Raw genomic sequence first — 19,184 nt, forward strand, 5'->3', positions numbered from 1 at the left:
CCATGTTCCCCAAAGCAGCCTGCACTCTCTCTTTGTAGCTTACCGGTACGCCATCTTTAGATTACTGCGGTACTGTTCGAGGAGGACGGTACATAATTATCTCATGACAATATTCTTAACAAATGTCAGAAAAGGGCGCGGGTAGTCCTGAAGAGTGCATTCTTAACTCCATCACTCGATATGTTTGCTAGACTTAAATGGATGTCATTCTCCGAAAGAATTGAGTATATAAAAAGGGGGGCCGTATCATAAGTCCGACGCCTCATTGGTCCGACGCCTCATAAGTCCGAAATGAGGCGTCGGACTTATGAGGCATAAACTTTATTTATTCCGCCTCATAGGTCCGGGTCCGACGCCTCATAAGTCCAACGCCTCATAAGTCCGACAACGGAAAAAAAAAGGAGGCGTTTAATTTGTCGGACTTACGAGGCGTCGGACCTATGAGGCGTCGGACTTATGAGGCGTCGGACCTATGGGGCGTAGGACTTATGAGCTAGGCGTCGGACCTATGGGGCGTAGGACTTATGAGCGGACCCATATGCATTGCCGGTATCTAAAAATAAACATTGGCAATTCCATCGTAACTCACGATACCTTTATAGGTGTCTTAATTCCGTCAACTCGGTGCTCTTATTCAGGGGCGTTGGAACCGAAGCGGGGGGATATTTTTGTCGTTAGATTATATGTAGTCGTATTTTGTAATATAAATCTTGTCAAAAAAAACGTGGTAACTTGAGAAATGCTTCACTTAGAAACTTGAAATTTGGTTTGTGGGTTGTTCTTGGCCGGTACATGTAGTTAAGAAGCCGATCAGAAAGCGGAAGCGGCCCATTGAAAATGTACAGGGGTCCAAACAGTTTTGCCATTTCCTCTCAATTTATCCAGTTGTCTTATTTGTCATTGGAAAAGTCCCTGGAATCGTCATTGGTATTACTGTCTGCCGTGCCTTTTTTGGGGGTACAAAATAACATCTTTAAAAAAGCTTTCGTCTCGTGCGTACGAGGTCCAAGAAAATGAGCTGGCCCGGTTATATACACGTTCAGGAAATTTACGTGCATGCATCCATGGTTTTGACTCCACATTTTTTTTTGCGCGCGCCTGTGCTTCCTTCGCAAAATGTTTACAATATTTTCTCAAATACATAAAAGAAATCTCAATCTGGATCAAACAATGAATCAAAACAGAATCAAAAGGAAATTGCCAAGGAGAAAAATAATTAAAACTTTGCCCGAGGACAATACACAATTTTTGTATAAAATAGGAGAATAAGAGAAAAACTAAAGTGTAAAAAAACCCGGATAGATAGGAGAAAAAATAAAATCAAGGAAACCAAAGTTTAAAGCCCCACAGCACTTTTGGGAAATGACTCTAAAAAGCACAAATTCCTCTTAATTAATACTGCAACAAGAAGTTAAAAAGAGAAATAAATGTATAAAACAAAACTCCTAGGAAACTACAGTCCATGTACAAAAAATATTGGCCTACTAAGTATGTTTGGACGTGCATTTTCTGCTTTTAAATACTCTTTCCATTTAGTACCAATTCGTTGGAAACGCGTTCTTTGTAACCTAATTGAGCGCATTCCCGGTCATGATATCTTTCGAATAATAAATTACTCGGGGGTGTCATAGCTTTACTGGGGACCACTGAAATTAGCTATTGATGGGGCGAATCTATAGTTGGGCCACCCCAATCTATTTATTTTGCAGTCCCAACTATAGTGTACATTGTTGTACGATTATAAAACATTCCCTACAACTCTAATACACATTTGACTTTACTTGGGACCAATGAAATTATCTATGGGTGGGGCCAGCATGATAGTCTACGGCAGTTCTGAGATGGCAAATAAACAACACCATACTAGGCATCCAACAAAATAGAATGGTGAACAACATTGCTCTTGTTGTTAGTAATGTAACACATGAGGAGAAGACTGGGGAAAAGACTCAACACTCCTACATTACCCAGACGTATTTAATGTATTTAGCGCTTCATTCGTACATGGAACCCGACTAACACAATTCACGTGGCATTGTTCGTGGATCGGCTTATTTCCCGAATTTCACAATAACCAGAATAACGTGGATTTGAGGGTTTTACTTCATGTGTTTATTATTATTTTCATCGAAACAAAGTCTGCCCTGCATGTAGTCTTGTCGAATGATGTTAGCTGAATATAATGTCGCCTTTCAAAGCCCAAGGTAGGTCAGTTTTGTCAGTGTTAGTACGCCCCAACTATCGCATCGGTCCCAACTATAGTTGGGCCTGTCCCAACTATAGTTGGGCCTGTCCCAACTGTAGTTCCACAGTTGGGCTGGCCCAACTATAGTTGGGCCTTTCCCAACTATAGTTGGGACGGTCCCAACTGTAAGTTCCACTGTTGGGCTGGCCCATCTAAAGTTGGGCCAATCCGATCTTTTTATTTTGCGGTGTCCCAACTATAGTTTACATTGAACTATAAAATTAAAACGTTCCCTACAGCTCTGATACACGTCTGACTTCCGGGGACCATCTGTAGTTGGGCCACCGCAATATTTTTATTTGGCGGTCCCAACTATAGTTTACATTGATGTACCAGGCATGCAACTTTTCCTCGGATCAGCTGATTTCCTCTTTTTTTACTTCCCATGTGTGCCATTGAAAATAGAAAAACACTGTACAAAGTCTGGGAAAAATTTGAATTTCCTCTTCTTTTGTGATTTCCCAGTTGCATGCCTGATCGACTATAAAACATTCCCTACAGCTCTGTTACATGTCCGACTTTACTCCTAGAACTACATGTATGAGGCTCTCCAGTGAGCCTCATAGACACAGAACCCCGCAAAATTGTTGTCAGCACAAAACACTAATTAAGTACAAAAACGTCCATCCCAACCAAGCTTTTTCCCACAGAAACGCTGCACAGTTTGCCCCTAAACTCCGTATAATACCTCATGACATACTCACGTTATGTGCACCCAACAAACATCGGTGGATTCTGTCTGTTTTCGGCAAAAATGATGAAAAATATGCCCTTTCCGCACTGAGCCAACCTAACACTTGAAACGAGCACGCGCGCAGAATGATCGCAGTCATTTTCAGGTTCGATCGCTCGGAGCGCGCCGCGGGGGGTACGTACTTGCACTTGTACGCATGCGCATACTATCGTTCCGCTCCTACACCATACCCCCCGCGGCGCGCTCCGAGGATCGAACCCGAAAATGACTGCGATCATTCTGCGCGTGTGCTCGTTTCAAGTGTTAGGTTGGCTCAGTGCGGAAAGGGCATATTTTTCATCATTTTTGCCGAAAACAGACAGAATCCACGGATGTTTGTTGGGTGCACATAACGTGAGTATGTCATGAGGTATTGTACGGAGTTTAGGGGCAAACTGTGCAGCGGTTCTGTGGGAAAAAGCTTGGTTGGGATGGACGTTTTTGTACTTAATTAGTGTTTTGTGCTGACAACAATTTTGCGGGGTTCTGTGTCTATGAGGCTCACTGGAGAGCCTCATAGTTCTAGGAGTAGTCCAACTTTACTTGGGACCTTTGACATTAGCTATGGGTGGGGCCCATCTATAGATGGCCGGCCATGGCAATCTTTGAATTTTGCAAAATGTTGGTGGACAATAAAACCCAGCAGCTGGACAACTCATCCAACTAGGCAGTACCACGTGACCGGCCAGCCTTGCGGCATGCATGCACGACGAATACACGGTGCCAGCACCGCGGAACATTTAATCCAACAAGATCTATCAAGCATGAAGCATCCGGCACAACTCCAGTCCTAACTATAGTTGGGCCGACCCAACTGCCCCACTATAGTTGGGACAGTCCCAACTATAGTTGGGACCGATGCGATAGTTGGGACGTAACATCAGCACTGTCATGCATCATGGAGAAAGGATGCATGTAGCTTGAGTAACTCCAGCTGACATGCTCCTCCTAGTCCTAGCCCCACTAGTGTGGCCGCGGTATGCTGCGCTGAGGTTCAGCGCAGCATACCGCGGCCACACTAGTAGTGGGGCTAACGTGCTCCAACCTCGTCCCCAGTGCTTACTTTATTTCCAACCGCAATTCCAAAAGTAAACCCTGGATAGGAAAATTTCTTCCTGTATCCTGATTGGATACCGCAATTGGCTAGTACTAGTAGGCATAATGGATTTATATCGTGTACTTGGTGCTATATTATTCACAACGTGCAGTACGTGTTTTTGCGATCATTCGTCCACGCCTTCTCGAAAATACTAATTTCCTGTCCAATTTGCTCATATTATTAATATGAAATATGATAGGCCTACTGCATGTTGTCTTGATAAGATCGTAACAGTTTGATTTAAAAAATCGTGTTTTCGTAACTCGCGCCGTGCTCGCGCTGCTACGAATTGACTCTGTTTTTACCCCAGACACCGCATACAACTGTATGATATTTGGAGTCAAACTTTCTCGGATTTCGGCAGTCGACACTTGGTGTTAACAGCAGTGCCGCGCCTGGCCGCACATCCCCACCGGCCATCGCCACGATGCACGGCCGGTAACAGTGCCGCGCCTGACCGCACATTCCCACCGGCCATCGCCACGACGCACGGCCGGTAACAGTGCCGCGCCTGGCCGCACATCCCCACCGGCCATCGCCACGATGCACGGCCGGTAACAGTGCCGCGCCTGACCGCACATTCCCACCGGCCATCGCCACGACGCACGGCCGGTAACAGTGCCGCGCCTGGCCGCACATCCCCACCGGCCATCGCCACGATGCACGGCCGGTGGCAGTGCCGCCCTTGACTGCACAGCCCACCAGCCATCACCACGGTGCACGGCTGGTGGCAGTGCCGCCCTTGACCGCACAGCCCACCGGCCATCGACACGGGCTGCGGGTGGCAGTGCCACGCCTGACCGCACAGCCTGGCCATCGCCAAGATGCACAGCCAGAGCGCCACCTGTGCCGTCCCTCCCCCCCCCCCCCCAAAAAAAAAAAAAGAATAAATAAGTCTGTAATCGTAAGGTCTAGGATGGCACTGACAGTGGGAATAACGGCGAAGCAGCATTTAAATATTTTACTACATGTATGTGGATTTTTGACGCAACTTCAGCTCAGCGAAGGGGTGGGCCGTCTAAGTACCTCCAAAATCTACCTATAGTATGAGAAATATGACCAAATCAATGCGAAAGTCCTAACATATGCGGCCATTTTGGATTTATGCAAATTAGGCATGTTTCCACCACCCGGATTTCTTAAGACTTAGTATGTCATTATAGGGACCTTATAGAAATGCACTGTGGTGAAAAAAAATTCTGTTGCAATTTGTTTGAGGTCAAACTTTATATTGCCTGTAATATACATGTGTTGTGCACACTTGTATGGAAAGAAATGCATACATGTACTACAGGTTACTACTGAGTAGTATTTTGTAGCTTCAGGTGAGTTGTAGGGTTATAGTTAAAAAAAAACATTAAAAAAATAAATGTCATGTCATAAATTAGCATCATAAATGTCGCCAATTTACTGGACTACGGAGGGCATGGAGGGAGTCCAGTAAATTGGCCACATTTACGGGGCTATTCATAAATGAAATGATGAATGTGGCTCACAAAATAGGGAGTCCACATACAGCCTGAGAAACTCCAGCCTATGCTCATCGACATCAGGAATTCGACTTGTAGAGCTGGAGGTTGTAGCCATCAATCTAAAAATAGCCTGTAGCCTACGCGATTGCAGTATCTGACCCTACATGTATACTCAGACTGACTCTGACTGTTATTTTTTTACTGTGATCATTTTTATCTGATCTACATACATGTACATTACACTGCATTTGCAAATGATCCTACTGTAGGCCTATCTTCTGATTGTTCTGCCCATACAGTCTTGTCTGCTTGTTGTTGTACTGTACTGTACTGAGTATTAATTAACCCTAACTGCCCTGAATCCTTCAAAATCCTCTTTGCGGTTATTGAGGTTTGAGGTTACATGGCAAAAGTGCGTTACTGATTTCGGAGGATGCACTTCGTCAAGGTCTTGGGCCGGACCTTGTGTTGTTTTTGCTCAGCCATGCAGAAATATAGGCTGGATTATGCTTGAAATCCTCCATACTGCTCCAGGATGTCACTGGCCAAGCCTCAACATATTGACAGTCATGATCACTGCGGCAGTATTTTGCAGGATTCAGGCAGTGGTCACCCCTCCACGGACCATATTTAAGAAATAATGGAGGAATTTAAAGCTACATGCTACCGTATATTTCCACGAGGCCAATTTGAGGATCTGCAGGATTGAGGCTACATCCTAGTAAAAAGGCCTAGGGAGTTACTAGCGGTAATAATAAGGGGCAAGGGCATATTATAAATGTGTGTTTGGCCGGTTTTAAGCAAGTGTCTTTTCATTGTAAATAGCAGATGTTTACAACCGGTTTGGAGTCTGGACGCTGATAATTACCCGAGCCATGATTGTTACAGCCTCAGGAAAGTACAGGAAATAACTGAACAAAATACAATGTATCTTGCTTTGCTGTACCCTCCAGTGTCCCCCTCTCAAATCCAAAATGTGCACTTTACACCACTGACATGACTGACTTCCAATTTCTTTTACTGTGTGTAGCAATTTGGGTGAGGAACCAGTGTTTCTGAGTACCTACGATGACCTGTTTCAAACGGATCTGATACATGTGAGTGCCGAGGACACAGTCACATTGAATGGGTAAGTACATGTAATGTACGGTATACAAATATTGAGTGGCTCAGCGTGGAATGGGAGGAATATTATCGCAAGGTAAAATCTGGACTTTTCCATTTCACGAGACAAAGCCAAGTGGACTGGAAAAGTCCAGATTTTACCGAGCGATAATATTCCTCCCATTTCACAATTTAAAGCCACTCAATATTTGTTTTATATAACTGACATATAGATCCTTGTCATTTGATATACATGTATTTGAACTTTTATTTCAATACAAAACTGGAGGAAAATGTATTTCTCTCTTCCAAATCACCCCTTCACGAAAATGTTTGAACCCAACGCTGTAGCGCTGACTCTTTGGAACAATATGCGCTACGCGCAGCGCTGAACGCGTACACCAGCATGCATTTACACACAAATACCGCGTGATGTGATATCACGTGATGTGAGTTCCACCAATCAAATGACAAGGATCTGTATGTTGGTTATATGATATCTAATGATGGTCGTTTGTGAGGTACATGTACACTTGCTCATGCTGCACGTGTTCGTACGTTTTGTACGATCATTTGCTTTTCATACATTTTTGTGTTTGTTTCCAATAACAACAACACTCAAATTCCAGACGTTAATTTTCAAAACATAATCGGTTGAAGTTGCAGCTCAGTGGATGTTAGTTAAACTTTTTGAGAAAACAGTTGCAAAAAGGAAGTGCACATAACATTTTTGTCACATAAATGTACATGTAAACATGATTTAATCAATAACACTCTGATAACCCAAAATAAAGTCAATTGACTGATCGTTGGAAATCATCACCTACATGTGTATGTCACTGCCTCAACCCTTCAAAATCATCCAACAAACCGCATTTAGGCCCAGCAGTGCAGATAATGTCCAGTATAATGTACATGTAGGTCTCAAATACATGTTTGCCTGGTGGAACAGAAACAATGCTTTACACAATGCATCATTCAAACTCAACCAACATTTTTTTTGCCATTCAGCCTCAATCCTCCAAAATCCTGCAAAAAAAGAAAAACACCCGGTTGATTTTGGATGATTCTGGACGTGTTACAGTTAATTTGAAGTTGTAATGCTTGCAGTTTTGAAGATTTCCTAAATTTGTAATTTTACCAGCCATGTCCACATTCTCATGGAATTGCCCAAAATATTATTTACCAGGGACACGAAAAGAAAATTGGACCCCAAATTTATTAAATGACCCATGAAAGTTCTTTGTCTTTCTGACAGGCTTCAAGACATTGTCAACCCTCTTTTAAACGAAGATCTAGACGAAGCTTCTCTGCGACTGACGAGCGAGCACAGCCTGCAGGATAGCATGAAGGGCAAGACAGAGGCAGTGTGTGGCAGTCCAGGCAGTGACTACATGTACTATAGCAATTCCTTCCTCACTGCACTGCAGGACCAGGATGATATAGGTAGGTACATACGTATATACAGGGTTGCCACAGTCAAGGTAAAATCCTGGAAAATCCAGGAATTTATTAACCCAAACCGAACACAACCCATCAAAGTTCAACAGCAGGTTTTGTTTAAATCTGTTGGGATAGGTACAGTACCCCTAAACTGATGGTCTTTTACACTGGGGTTGGCATACCTCCAGAAACTAAGTCCAACAGTGTGTGTGTACCATTTCCCATGTGAGTGTTTGGAATTTGCCAGAATGGGTATGATTCCTAGTAAATTAGGCTGGGGAGTTAAAGTTATAGCTATCATGGAAAGTCGTGGAAAAAGTTGTGGAATCTTGTTATTTTACACAAGGAGTCATGGAAAGTTGATATTGCAAGAATGAGCGATTGAAAAGTCATGAAATCATGCACAACCGTTATGTGATGATGCGTATTATTTGGCTATGGCAGGCTTCCAGTTTGAATCCAGTTTATACATGTACATGTACATGTACTTCCTCTGCATACGTCATACTTGTACTAGGTATGCTGTATACTTGTTGCATGTTCAATGCACCATTGCGATGCTTGTGGTGCTCATGGACTGGGAAGGCTAAACGGGAGTGACATATGAGGAATGAAATGAAAGTGTTAACCGATGCACAGCCATACCCAGGATGCATTGTGAACATGAAAAGTAAGGGTGTGCATTTACGTGGAGTACAGAAAGTGGTGCCCGATTGAAACAAAGCACAGGTACCCAGGTACCCGTGAAAGAAACCCAACTCTCAAATTAAATCTTGGAAGTTGCTGCTAATATTGCTTTTAAAGGTCCACACAAAAATATTATAACATCAGTGCGTCACTACAGCAAGATAGTTGAAGATACAAGCGTGTACAGTGAGCTTTATAGCTTTAGGGTGTAAAATTGCACTTTGAAAAGTGAAATATGGTTTGTTTGCCCATGTAACCTGGCTTTCATTTAGAAAATTCCCCACGAAAGGCATTGAAAACCTTTCGCTTTCATTGTCTGGGAATTTACTAAGTAATTTGTAAAGTTGGTTACAGCTACCCGATCCCATAATCTGAAACTGGTTCCTGACATCAGCAGTTGGGTACTCAGGTACCCGGGTACCAGGTTCCGATGCAAAGATCTACGAAAAGGTTAAGTTCATAGTGTACATGTATGTGTCATTGGCTTTTCTACTAATCCAATGTAGCAACTAGCCCATGACATTCACTCGTTTGCTGATGATTCTTTTTTGTTTTGCAGGGAAGAGTGATGCCCAGTTAGCCAGCGAGTTGCTTCAGAGCGATCTAGACCTAGCGTACAGCATTGAATTGTCCGACTCTGATGATAGTCTAGCCTACAGTCATGACAGTACTCTCAGTGATATTACATCTACCTCATCCAGCCCAGGTAGTCCAACGACAAAGAGGAAAAAGCTTCATCTACAATGGTGCGTAAAGTAGTGGCGAAGATCAGAGATTTCTTAATCCGGTTATCATTTATTTTCGAGCCGACTACAATGACGGTTATAGAATTCCACCCGAAATAAACCCATTCAGCTCACATTGCAACAAAATGAGTGAGGTGCTGCATGCAATGCCCTGCGCTCATAATGATGGGGGTATTATGTAGGATTCAGTGACCACTAAGCCTTTACAAAAACAGTCCAGAACTGAAAAAAAAATCAAGTTCCAAGTGGACAACCCACAGCGGTTCCACGAACCGTACAACCACGAATTTTGCAATGCAATGGGGCTTGATCTAATATGCAAATTAGATGCATGTGCATCAGTCTCACAAAACTGCAGGTATTTTCATAGAAACTGAAAAGCTATGATACACGCGTGGCATGAAAACAGTGTAACGGGCCGAGTAAAGTGTCCACCAACCAACTCACCAACCAACTCACCAACCAACTAACTCGCCAACCAATCAACATAGGCAGCTTAAGCCCACGATGTGTGTTTCACATCACCATGGGAATAATGGGTGGGAACTCTCTAATTAGTCAAATGAGAAGGCTATGAATGAACCAAGAAGACTGTTAACAAGTGAATGTGTTTACAAAATGACAGGCAGAGGTGATTCAAATGACTGTTACATGAACGAACAATTTACACAGAAACGGCCTGGAGTAAATGCTGTTATTATCCTTATCCAAGATGTTTAGATTATTTAAAACCTTGCTTAGCCATGCCAAGTTTTGTGAAATCAATCATAAGTTGATTTCGCAGCTGCCCATTAAATTTGTTGTGTATAAGTCCTCAAATGGTGCACTGTTTCATGAAATTGGCTGCTGGACTAAACATTAGTTCTGTTGTTCTTTTTCTATATAACCCCCCTGGACAGACACACAAAGGGAGAACAACAGATCCTTTCAGTCCTCAGGAGTTGGGTCTTTTGTTCAAAACGGTCCTCTGTGGTAGGTTTGAGTGCTTAGTCTATGGGACAGTGTTATATTACTGGGATAGAGGAACACACAAAGCATTGTCCTTGGGAGTACAGTAAAACAAGAGTGTGTGTACATGTATCAGCTAACTTTTTACTGAAACTTGCTTTTTGTAGGAGTGAAATGGACAGCGATGAGCAAGCGAGGGAGCTAGAGCTTGTCACAAGAGCCATCACAGATAGCGCGAGTATAAGAGAACAGCTAGAGCTCTTGCGCCTGATTGGTCAAGACATGACAGTACTTCCATCCGACAGCAGGTTTCAAATCGGTGAGAATTAGGCGCTAAGGGACAATATGCATGGAGCTGCAAAGTGCAGAAATTAAGCACAGACAATGTTTGCTTAGGGGTAGGGCTGTGCAACGGAACTGGCTACCTGAGTGCCCGACTGTTGATGTCAGGAAACGGTTCCAGATTGTGGAATCGGGTACCGGTAACCAACTTTGCAAATTTATACTTAGTAGTAAGTTCTTAGACAACAAAAAAGAAAGGTTTTGAGTGTCATTTGTGGAGACTTCAAAATGAAAACCTTGCTACTTATTTGTTCCATATCCATTGTGTAACTAACGTGAATACCGATAAAATGTGTTGCCAAACCAACAGAAGTTTATTTTGTTTGCCTTTTCGCAGTGAATTTAAAGCCACTTAATTTCAAGGGATCTTCTGTTAGAAAAATCCACCCTGAATGATTTGACTTTAAAAGAATAACACCACAGATTTGACAGAAGACCCCCTCTCAATGTAATTTGAGTTACCATGGAAATGCCGTAAGTATTTTTACTGTCAATGCAAAAATAAATGTAATATGGTTTTCTCTCTGTTCTTGCTTTTCTGAAGATCCGTCCAATATTGATGATGAAAAACTGAAGAGTGTACGGGAGTATTTGACCCAAGTGGCCCTCCATAAATCAGAGGCTAGTGCAGGGAGCTGTGAGGACCAACAGCATGAGCCAAGGGAGCCCAGATACAAAAAGGTATGGAGGGTGGGGGAGGTGGGTTGGGGGAGGAGGTGGGTGGGGGGGGGGGGGGGGGAGATGGGGGGGGGGGGGCGCAAGACTTTGGACGACATCTGTTTAACTTTGATGACACCTACATGTATCAGTTAGCTACTACAGTGATTCAAAAAAGAAATTATTCATCCCAAAAATGTTTTGAAAAGTACAACAGGTTAATTGTTAAGCACCTGTCGTAAGATTTTGAGCACTGCTGTTTCTTCAAACGGAAACAAAAAATGCACAATTTACAAATGGTCATCTGTACCTTTAAATGAAAGTTGTGGTGGAGTAGCAACAGCTTTGAGACTTTGAAACAATATCGTGGTCATTTTAACAAAACACTATGCTGCTGTGAAAAATTATTGGGGGACATTGCCATTAGCCATGTTAGCATCCCCAAGGAAAAACAATTAGCTTGGAACCAGTCGCTAAAAGAATACATCACATGACATTTAGGCTGGTAACCTGGGGCAGATTGCCATACCGCGGTCTTAGTTGGCTGGCTTAATCAGTCCGGGTTTAGCTAGCTATTGTTATGAGACGGTCTTGGCTAAGACGCCAAACTTAACTCTTTTGCAATAAGCCGGCTTTACTAAGCCCGCTGAGAGTAATGATTCACGCACAGACATTCGATGGTTACAGGCTGTGGTGCTCGTCACGCGCCATTATACGGACAGACTGCGCAATTTTTTGGTTTGTGTGATTCCAATCGTGAAATCAAATCTGTCAATTACTGGATATCATATTGAAAAAATACTTTTTGCAAAACAACTCAGTGTCATAATATTTCTTTGGAAGATTCCTTCTGTCCGGAAAAATCCTCTCTTCCAAGCAGTAGTCTGCTATTTCAATTTTCAAACACTCATCAACTGAAAAAAAAATTGTGGGAAAAAATTATTTCAACCCAGCGATGAATAAAAGTTAAAAAACAGCCAAACCCATGCCTATCTTAACACTGTTAAGACCATGTCGTTACAATTTTCAAACAGCCAGCCAGACGGAAGGATTTCACGTGGTGTTAACTACCAATACGATCTTTTATCCAAGTAAACATTTTGGATGACAAGTTACTTTGGGATAAATGCAAATAATCCTACATGCCTTTAAGCATGAGGTCAATTATTAGTGAATTCCGTCCTATTTGTTGCAGACGCTTGAGAGGAGAGCGCAGCACAAAGCCCACAGGAAGAGAAGAAATAAAGAACGCAAGCAAGGCTTGAAGGAAAAGCGCAGCAGGCTGTTTGACCATGAAGTGGTATGTACATTGGTTTATATTGATATGATGTAGAGGTATATATTATAAGTTATCCCGCGAGCGCGAGTGGAACACGGAATAATGTAGTGCGTCTGTGTCCCACATACCACGAGGCCGAAGGCCGAGTGGTATGTGGGACACAGACGCACTACATTTTCCGTGTTCCACGAGCGCAAGCGTGATAACGAATTTATCTTCAAGCAAACTTGACGCGCAGTAAAGTTGGACCATCGCTTTACACAAACTTTTCATTGGTCATCCTATTGCACGCGCGTTTTGTACGGAATGGCACTCGCATCTTAGAAAAGCGCAACACGCAGAGTGCGGTATGGAGCGAGGCCGTGCTACATGGTTATATGTAGCACGGCTTGTTGCCATGGATCGACCAATCAGGATCGAGGATTCAAGTTTACTTGAAGACAATTGTACATATATGATGTAAGTCAAGTTCATTAGAGTCTGCTCACTTGCATCACAATAGGTCCATTCACAAGTTCAGTCACAAGTAAATGCGTCTTTTCTTGATCTCGGGTCAAGACGTAGAAAAGCTTCATTCTTAAAAATCACTGTGCATTGTAGACCTTATTTGACTGCATCTTAATTGTTATATATGGATCCGCAGCGCAATAAGTTAAAAACATAAGAGGCCCTGTACACTCTACATGTATGGATTTATTGCACACACATGGGCCTTAAAGGGAAGATACAACATTTGCAAACATAAAAAACATGAAATGATCAAATTATCACGGAATACCTTACTGAGTTGTTAGGGACTGACAGTCTAAACATCCTGTAAATCGTGGCTCCTGGTGGGCTGACATTATCAAGGAAAAGTGTATTTTTCCAACGCTGGTCGGCCGACCAGCGTTGGAAGAAAACTGGCTATTTTCAAAAACTGTACCTAATTTTTCATTACATTTGATTGATTACACACCTGTGAAGGGGTACAGCCTGCTAGACTGATTCTTTGACCTTACAATTCCCTAAAGTCAATAAATTGATCTGTTTCATCTTAAGCTGGGTCAAGGAACCAGACTACAAGAACATGATTGGTTGTCTTGGTTTTTCCAGCATCTACAAGCCCAAAACATGAAACAAGTCAGTTTAACAATATTTGCTATGTCAAGCTAATCCTCCAAATCCATTGTTTTCTGAAAATTGCAGCAAAAGCAAATGTTGTACATTCCCTTTAAAACACTGCAGGTCAGTTTCAGGTGAAGGGATATGAAGTGTTTATGTAACTGTCACTCAGGGAGTCACTACACTAAAAACAGTACCTTGGAGAGCAGTGAAGTGTGACTGAATCTGCCTGCTTGCCCTGGGCCTAATTTCATGGCTCTGCTTACAGTGAAAAATCCCTGCTTAATATAGCAGAACATTATATGCTTTGGTAAGCGTATTTCACAGGTTATCAAGGAATTTTGGCTTACATGCATGCATGCATACATCCCGTACCTAAGGATCCTGATCTTGCTGGGCTTGCTGGGTTAGCAAAAAATGTTTTCTGCTAGCGCTGTTAGCACAGAATGGCAATCGTAAGCGTGGAATTCTGTGGTTAGCAGGGACAGGAATTGTGCCCAGATCTTAACCACACAAAATAATTGTGTAGGGATTTGATCTATAAAGTGTTATCCATACCCCACAGAAAATTTCATCACCGGAGTAATTTGAAGTATATGGGTGCTAACTCTAAAGTGGGCAAAAGTGATTTTGCAAAAGTTAAAGGGTTGTAAAGTGTAGATGGCCTTAACTGAGTGATTTGGACTCAACCTATTGGTTTTTTCTTGCTTTTCCCTCCTTAGGTGTTGTCTCTTCAGCTGCAAGAAGATGAAGATGAGGAGGTCAACATCTTGGATTGACAGTGGCTTCCCTTAGGACATTTTATATATCCTATGAAAAGATGGATCAAAACACAGAAATCACTTGTTAATTTTGCATCGTTCAAATTTCATTATTGTCACTTTGTAATCAACCAGTGCATTTCAACAACTACTTAGGATTTTTTTACGAAGATTTTTTCAAGGACCAAATTTAAGGACATGATTTTTATATTTGGGGAAATGTTGAACATTTCAGACTATTTTTGTTGTATTTTGATGCAGTGTTTTAGACCATCACAAGTCCGGTCACAAGTAAATCACAATTCACAAGTCCACAAGTGTAATAATGGGGTGAACCATTCGTGATCTGAGAGATTTTGAACCGTTGGCACAGCAACGGAATCACACAGCTGTAGCAAAGATGGTGTTTGCCACTCACTATGGGATGGTCATCTTCTTTGCTGACTATCCAACAGCGATACATCGAGCTGAAATTGCGTATAGAAATCTGTAAACACTACAGGTATGACTCATGTGTGTGCTGGCATTGAGGACTGATACAATTAAAGAGGTTGTGGAATGCTCGAAGACATTTCCGTCATTTTGGGGGTATGTGTAGCCAAAGGTGTGATTAAATAAAAACGACTATTGTTTCTGTCATGAAATGAGTACAAAAGGTACTTTTTGAGAGCTGTTTTTCGGGTCCTGTTTCGACCTGAACGTGCAATTTGTGTAAAAGTCGTCGTTGCGGGCAGCAAACAAAACACAGTAAATCGTAACATAATAAACAGGACTCGTTTATGCTACTCTGCATCGGGAGTCCTGTTTATTACGTCACGATTTACTGTGTTTTGTTTGCTGCCCCCAACGATGACTTTTACACAAATTGCACGTTCGGGTCGAAACAGGCATGACAAGACTTGAAAAACAGCTCTCAAAAGTACCTTTTGTACTCATTTCATGACAGAAACAATAGTCGTTTTTATTTCATCACACCTTAGGCTACATATACCCGAAAAATGACGGAAATGCCTTCGAGCATTCCACAACCTCTTTAACCATCGTTGAGCAGAATACAACATTCTTTGCTTTCTGCATCCCGTTCAGTTGGAATGGCGGGATCGTTGCTATACATGTAGCAGATCCAGCTCTAGGGGAAGTTAACTGTATCACCCTTGAGTAACACTTCAAGTTCAATGATGAGTAACAAAGGAGTGCCTAAGTCACAGTTCAATTGAATAGTTAGTGACTTTCAGACTGGATGATCTGTGCTTGTTCTGTTCAGACTAGTAAACATGTTAGGACTTGTGATGGACTCAACTAAAACACTTGATGTAAATGTCTGCCGCGTCCGATGTAAACCACCATATTTTTTTGTGTGTTTTAGACATTAGGTTAGCTTCCTTTCAACCAGACCCGATAAGTAAACCAATGTTTGATTTAAAAAATGTGGAATCTCTTCAGGTTTCACCATAAAGGTATTTGATCAAAACAAATGGTTATTATAATGGGTGGATGCCTGTATGCAAATACAAGCATATACATGTACCATACACAAGGCACTGCCAATTATTTCGTGGAGTTTTGTGTGGCCCAAAAGTTTTCGGAGACGCTAACCAGTCCTAAATTCTGTATGACCGTAGACCTGTATGTTAAAGTTTTGAAAAAAATTATAACTTCTACATGCTTTCATAGATTTTGATGAAACTTGGATGCAATGACCCTTGGGTGGGAAGACACAATTCTTCATCGGATTACTGATGTCAAATGTCATGTAGGGGTCATTAGAGGTCATTGTTCAAATATACTTCAAATGTTTCTTTGTCTACTGAATTTGATAGATGTTAATGTAACTTGGATGGAGTGATTTGTGAAAACTGCTCAGGAATCAATAGGGGGACCATTTGTGTGGCAGCCATCTTGGAGGTGTTGTACTTACGTTCATGGGGATATGCACTAGTAGACCTTGCGTGCACTCGGATATTACTGAATTAAAATACATGTAACAAAAGAGAACTTTCAAAATGGCTGAAGTGGGCAGAGTCAATGTGCATGTACATGTATTTATACTTTTTTTCCCAACTTTTCTTTCTTGATTCTGTGTTGGTTTCTTTACTTTTGTGAAGACAAACTCTATTATATTTTGGCATAAAAGTCACTCAAACACACAAAGGATAATCATGTAATTAAAACTTTACTGCCAGTCAAATCAATTCGAGTTCTATAGTTCATGAAAATAAATACCAGCCTTTGATCCATCTTCAAAATTGATGTCTGAGTCAATTATTTGTGTTATTAACCATACGGAAGGGTTGTACAACTCATATTCTGACTCAAGTCCGTCTCAAGTCCCATTTGGATGATTACATGGTTGGATTATCCCCTCCTCTAGCTTTTTGGGGGTCATTTTGCAGACCATTTCTGAAAAAGCTATTCATACTTGAACTCGAGATATATTTTGATGACTCTTAGCAGTCGTAATTGGAGGCATAGAATTCATGGAAAAGTTAACACTCTGAACAGTCCTCATCAAACACTGATAACATTTATAAATGCACAAGAAAAAAAAACAGACACTCAAAGATCACAACATTTCATTTTTATTTGTGTTTATTGTAAACAGAACACAAACCAGGCAACATGGACCTTAAACTTAATTTCCTAAAATCATAAAATAAAACAATAAACATTAAAATAACATGGACATTTTTCACAATCTCCTGAAGACCTTACGTATATTTTTGAATATTTGAATTGAACATGATAATGCTATTCGGATCATTGGTGGATGATTGAATATTTGAATACTATTTTTAATAATGCTTTTTCAAAAGACAAGTAGACCCTTTTTTCATGAAAGAGAGCGAAGGTTTGAGCACTGGTCGTCTTCCTACTGTGTGAAGTACTTTAAGTATTCACATTTCTCTTAAAGGGCATGCAATGTATATTCTGTTAATGTAATCCTTAAAATGCACATTTGTGCCCCATAATTATACCTTTTCTTTAAATTCCGTTTGGCCTTTTTCAAAGGTATTTCGGTACGTTTCTGTTTTTTTATGCTAATGAAAATCTCCATATTCATGAGAAAAAGTGTGACGTCATTTCAGGCAGAAACCTCAATGATCCAACTACTTTCAGCACTAAAAGTTTTCAGAATCTTGGATATTTCGCTGTCAAAAAATTTCATTTCTTTAGTGATTCCTTGTGTCATTACATGAGAGCAAGCCAATTGAGTAAACTTTTCGGGTTCACAATTTGAACAGAAAACACCTCAACATTGTCTTCTTGAAATGACATCACGGCAACAGCGCCCTCAGTTGTCTAGAAAGCATAGGAACATTTTGAATGTTTATAAAGAAGTGTTTTTTTTTCCCCGGGTTCATAATTTGAACAGAAAACACCTAAATTGAACACTAGTCTTCCTGAAATGACATCACCTTAACAGCGCCCTCAGTTGTCCAGAAAGCATAGGAACATTTTGAATGTTTATAAAAAAGTGGGTTTTTTTCAGGTTCACAATTCGCACAGAAAACACCTAAAATTGAACACTAGTCTTCCTGAAATGGCATCACGGCAACAGCGCCCTCAGTTGTCCGGAGTAGGCATAGGAAAATTTAGAATGTTTATAAAGAATTTTTTTTTTCATTAAAATAATCCAAAAAGGGGTGTCAAATATCTTTATACTTTTTAAGAGAAGAAAGCTGCACAAAATGTGTTCCTATAAATACAAATTTCATGTAACCCCTAAAACTATACTTGCACTTAAAATCTGTCGTCACCACAAACCATGCAGCCTAACAAAAACCACACACTTGTGTTCTTAACTTATTTTCGTATATACTTTAAACCAAATGTAACACTCCATGCCTCTCAAATCCTCAAAAATCCAATACTCTGTAGTAAAATCAATGGCACAGTCTATCGTGAATCAAGGGAGGATCCAGAACACAATTTTAAGGGGACCAAAAAAAGGGTTAATTACGGGGTTCAGGGCCTGCTTAATTAGGGCCCCCGGAAAAATGTTAAGATTCTACATGCTTGATCTGTGGTGCGATCTGAGGCAATTTCTGACCACGTTAAACAATTGTTTTAAGCAGAAGATGGTGGTGTACACAGTTGCTGCCTCATATTTTTTTACCCAAAGCAAGGGTTTTGTTCAAAGTCCTCCTTTCCAGAAAGTTATCTGAATAACTTTTTACTTCTTGTGGTATGATCCCACGTTTGTCACAATTCACAGATGCCGTTTCCACAATTATCGCAAGATTTCTCTGTTTTGTGACCTGAGCATGAATTTTCTGCTTGATGTCTTTGCGGCGCAAGCAAATCGCAGGTTGACCTACGAAGATTAATTTTGGAGGGATCACAATATGGTCGGGTAGTTCTACATGAACATGGTTTAACATAATTAACTAATAATAATAATAATCGTATTTATATAGCGCCTTTTCCAAAGGATACAAAGCGCTGGGGGAGAATGCAACCAAAGACAGGTAAACGAAGTATATGAACATATGAGACCCATTATGTAGCACCTTTTTGCTTGGTGCTGCGGCGCATATTGCTGCCACTGCCAGAAACACCGGGG

At 41.4% G+C, this 19,184-nt stretch overlaps 1 protein-coding gene and 1 long non-coding RNA gene across 2 annotated transcripts; one reads left to right on the forward strand and one right to left on the reverse strand.

The window, feature by feature from the left end:
• Positions 1-1,976: 1,976 nt before the first annotated feature.
• LOC119725941 (protein FAM199X-like) lies at positions 1,977-15,162 on the forward strand. Its single transcript, XM_038197561.1, has 8 exons — positions 1,977-2,204; positions 6,580-6,678; positions 7,912-8,099; positions 9,343-9,529; positions 10,645-10,796; positions 11,364-11,500; positions 12,672-12,776; positions 14,582-15,162. Exons 1-8 carry the CDS (start codon positions 2,164-2,166, stop codon positions 14,636-14,638), a joined length of 966 nt encoding a protein of 321 aa, XP_038053489.1. The 5' UTR covers positions 1,977-2,163; the 3' UTR covers positions 14,639-15,162.
• A 2,020-nt stretch (positions 15,163-17,182) lies between these two features.
• On the reverse strand, positions 17,183-19,008 carry LOC119725943. Its single transcript, XR_005270761.1, has 2 exons — positions 18,135-19,008; positions 17,183-17,869 (listed from the first exon to the last, which is right to left on the reverse strand). It is a non-coding gene; the product is annotated as an uncharacterized LOC119725943 (long non-coding RNA).
• Between the last annotated feature and the right edge of the window lie 176 nt (positions 19,009-19,184).

The sequence above is a fragment of the Patiria miniata genome, unplaced genomic scaffold (assembly GCF_015706575.1).
Source record: "Patiria miniata isolate m_02_andy unplaced genomic scaffold, ASM1570657v1 HiC_scaffold_19, whole genome shotgun sequence".
Classification (NCBI taxonomy): Eukaryota; Metazoa; Echinodermata; class Asteroidea; order Valvatida; family Asterinidae; genus Patiria; species Patiria miniata.

What these genes read in the sequence shown, in the direction of transcription:
- LOC119725941 (XM_038197561.1), top strand. Translation starts at nt 2,164, where the DNA reads ATGATGTTAGCTGAATATAATGTCGCCTTTCAAAGCCCAAG. An exon ending in GTCGCCTTTCAAAGCCCAAG is followed by an intron (nt 2,205 to 6,579) that starts GTAGGTCAGTTT and finishes TACTGTGTGTAG; the next exon opens with CAATTTGGGTGAGGAACCAG. An exon ending in CGACAGCAGGTTTCAAATCG is followed by an intron (nt 10,797 to 11,363) that starts GTGAGAATTAGG and finishes GCTTTTCTGAAG; the next exon opens with ATCCGTCCAATATTGATGAT.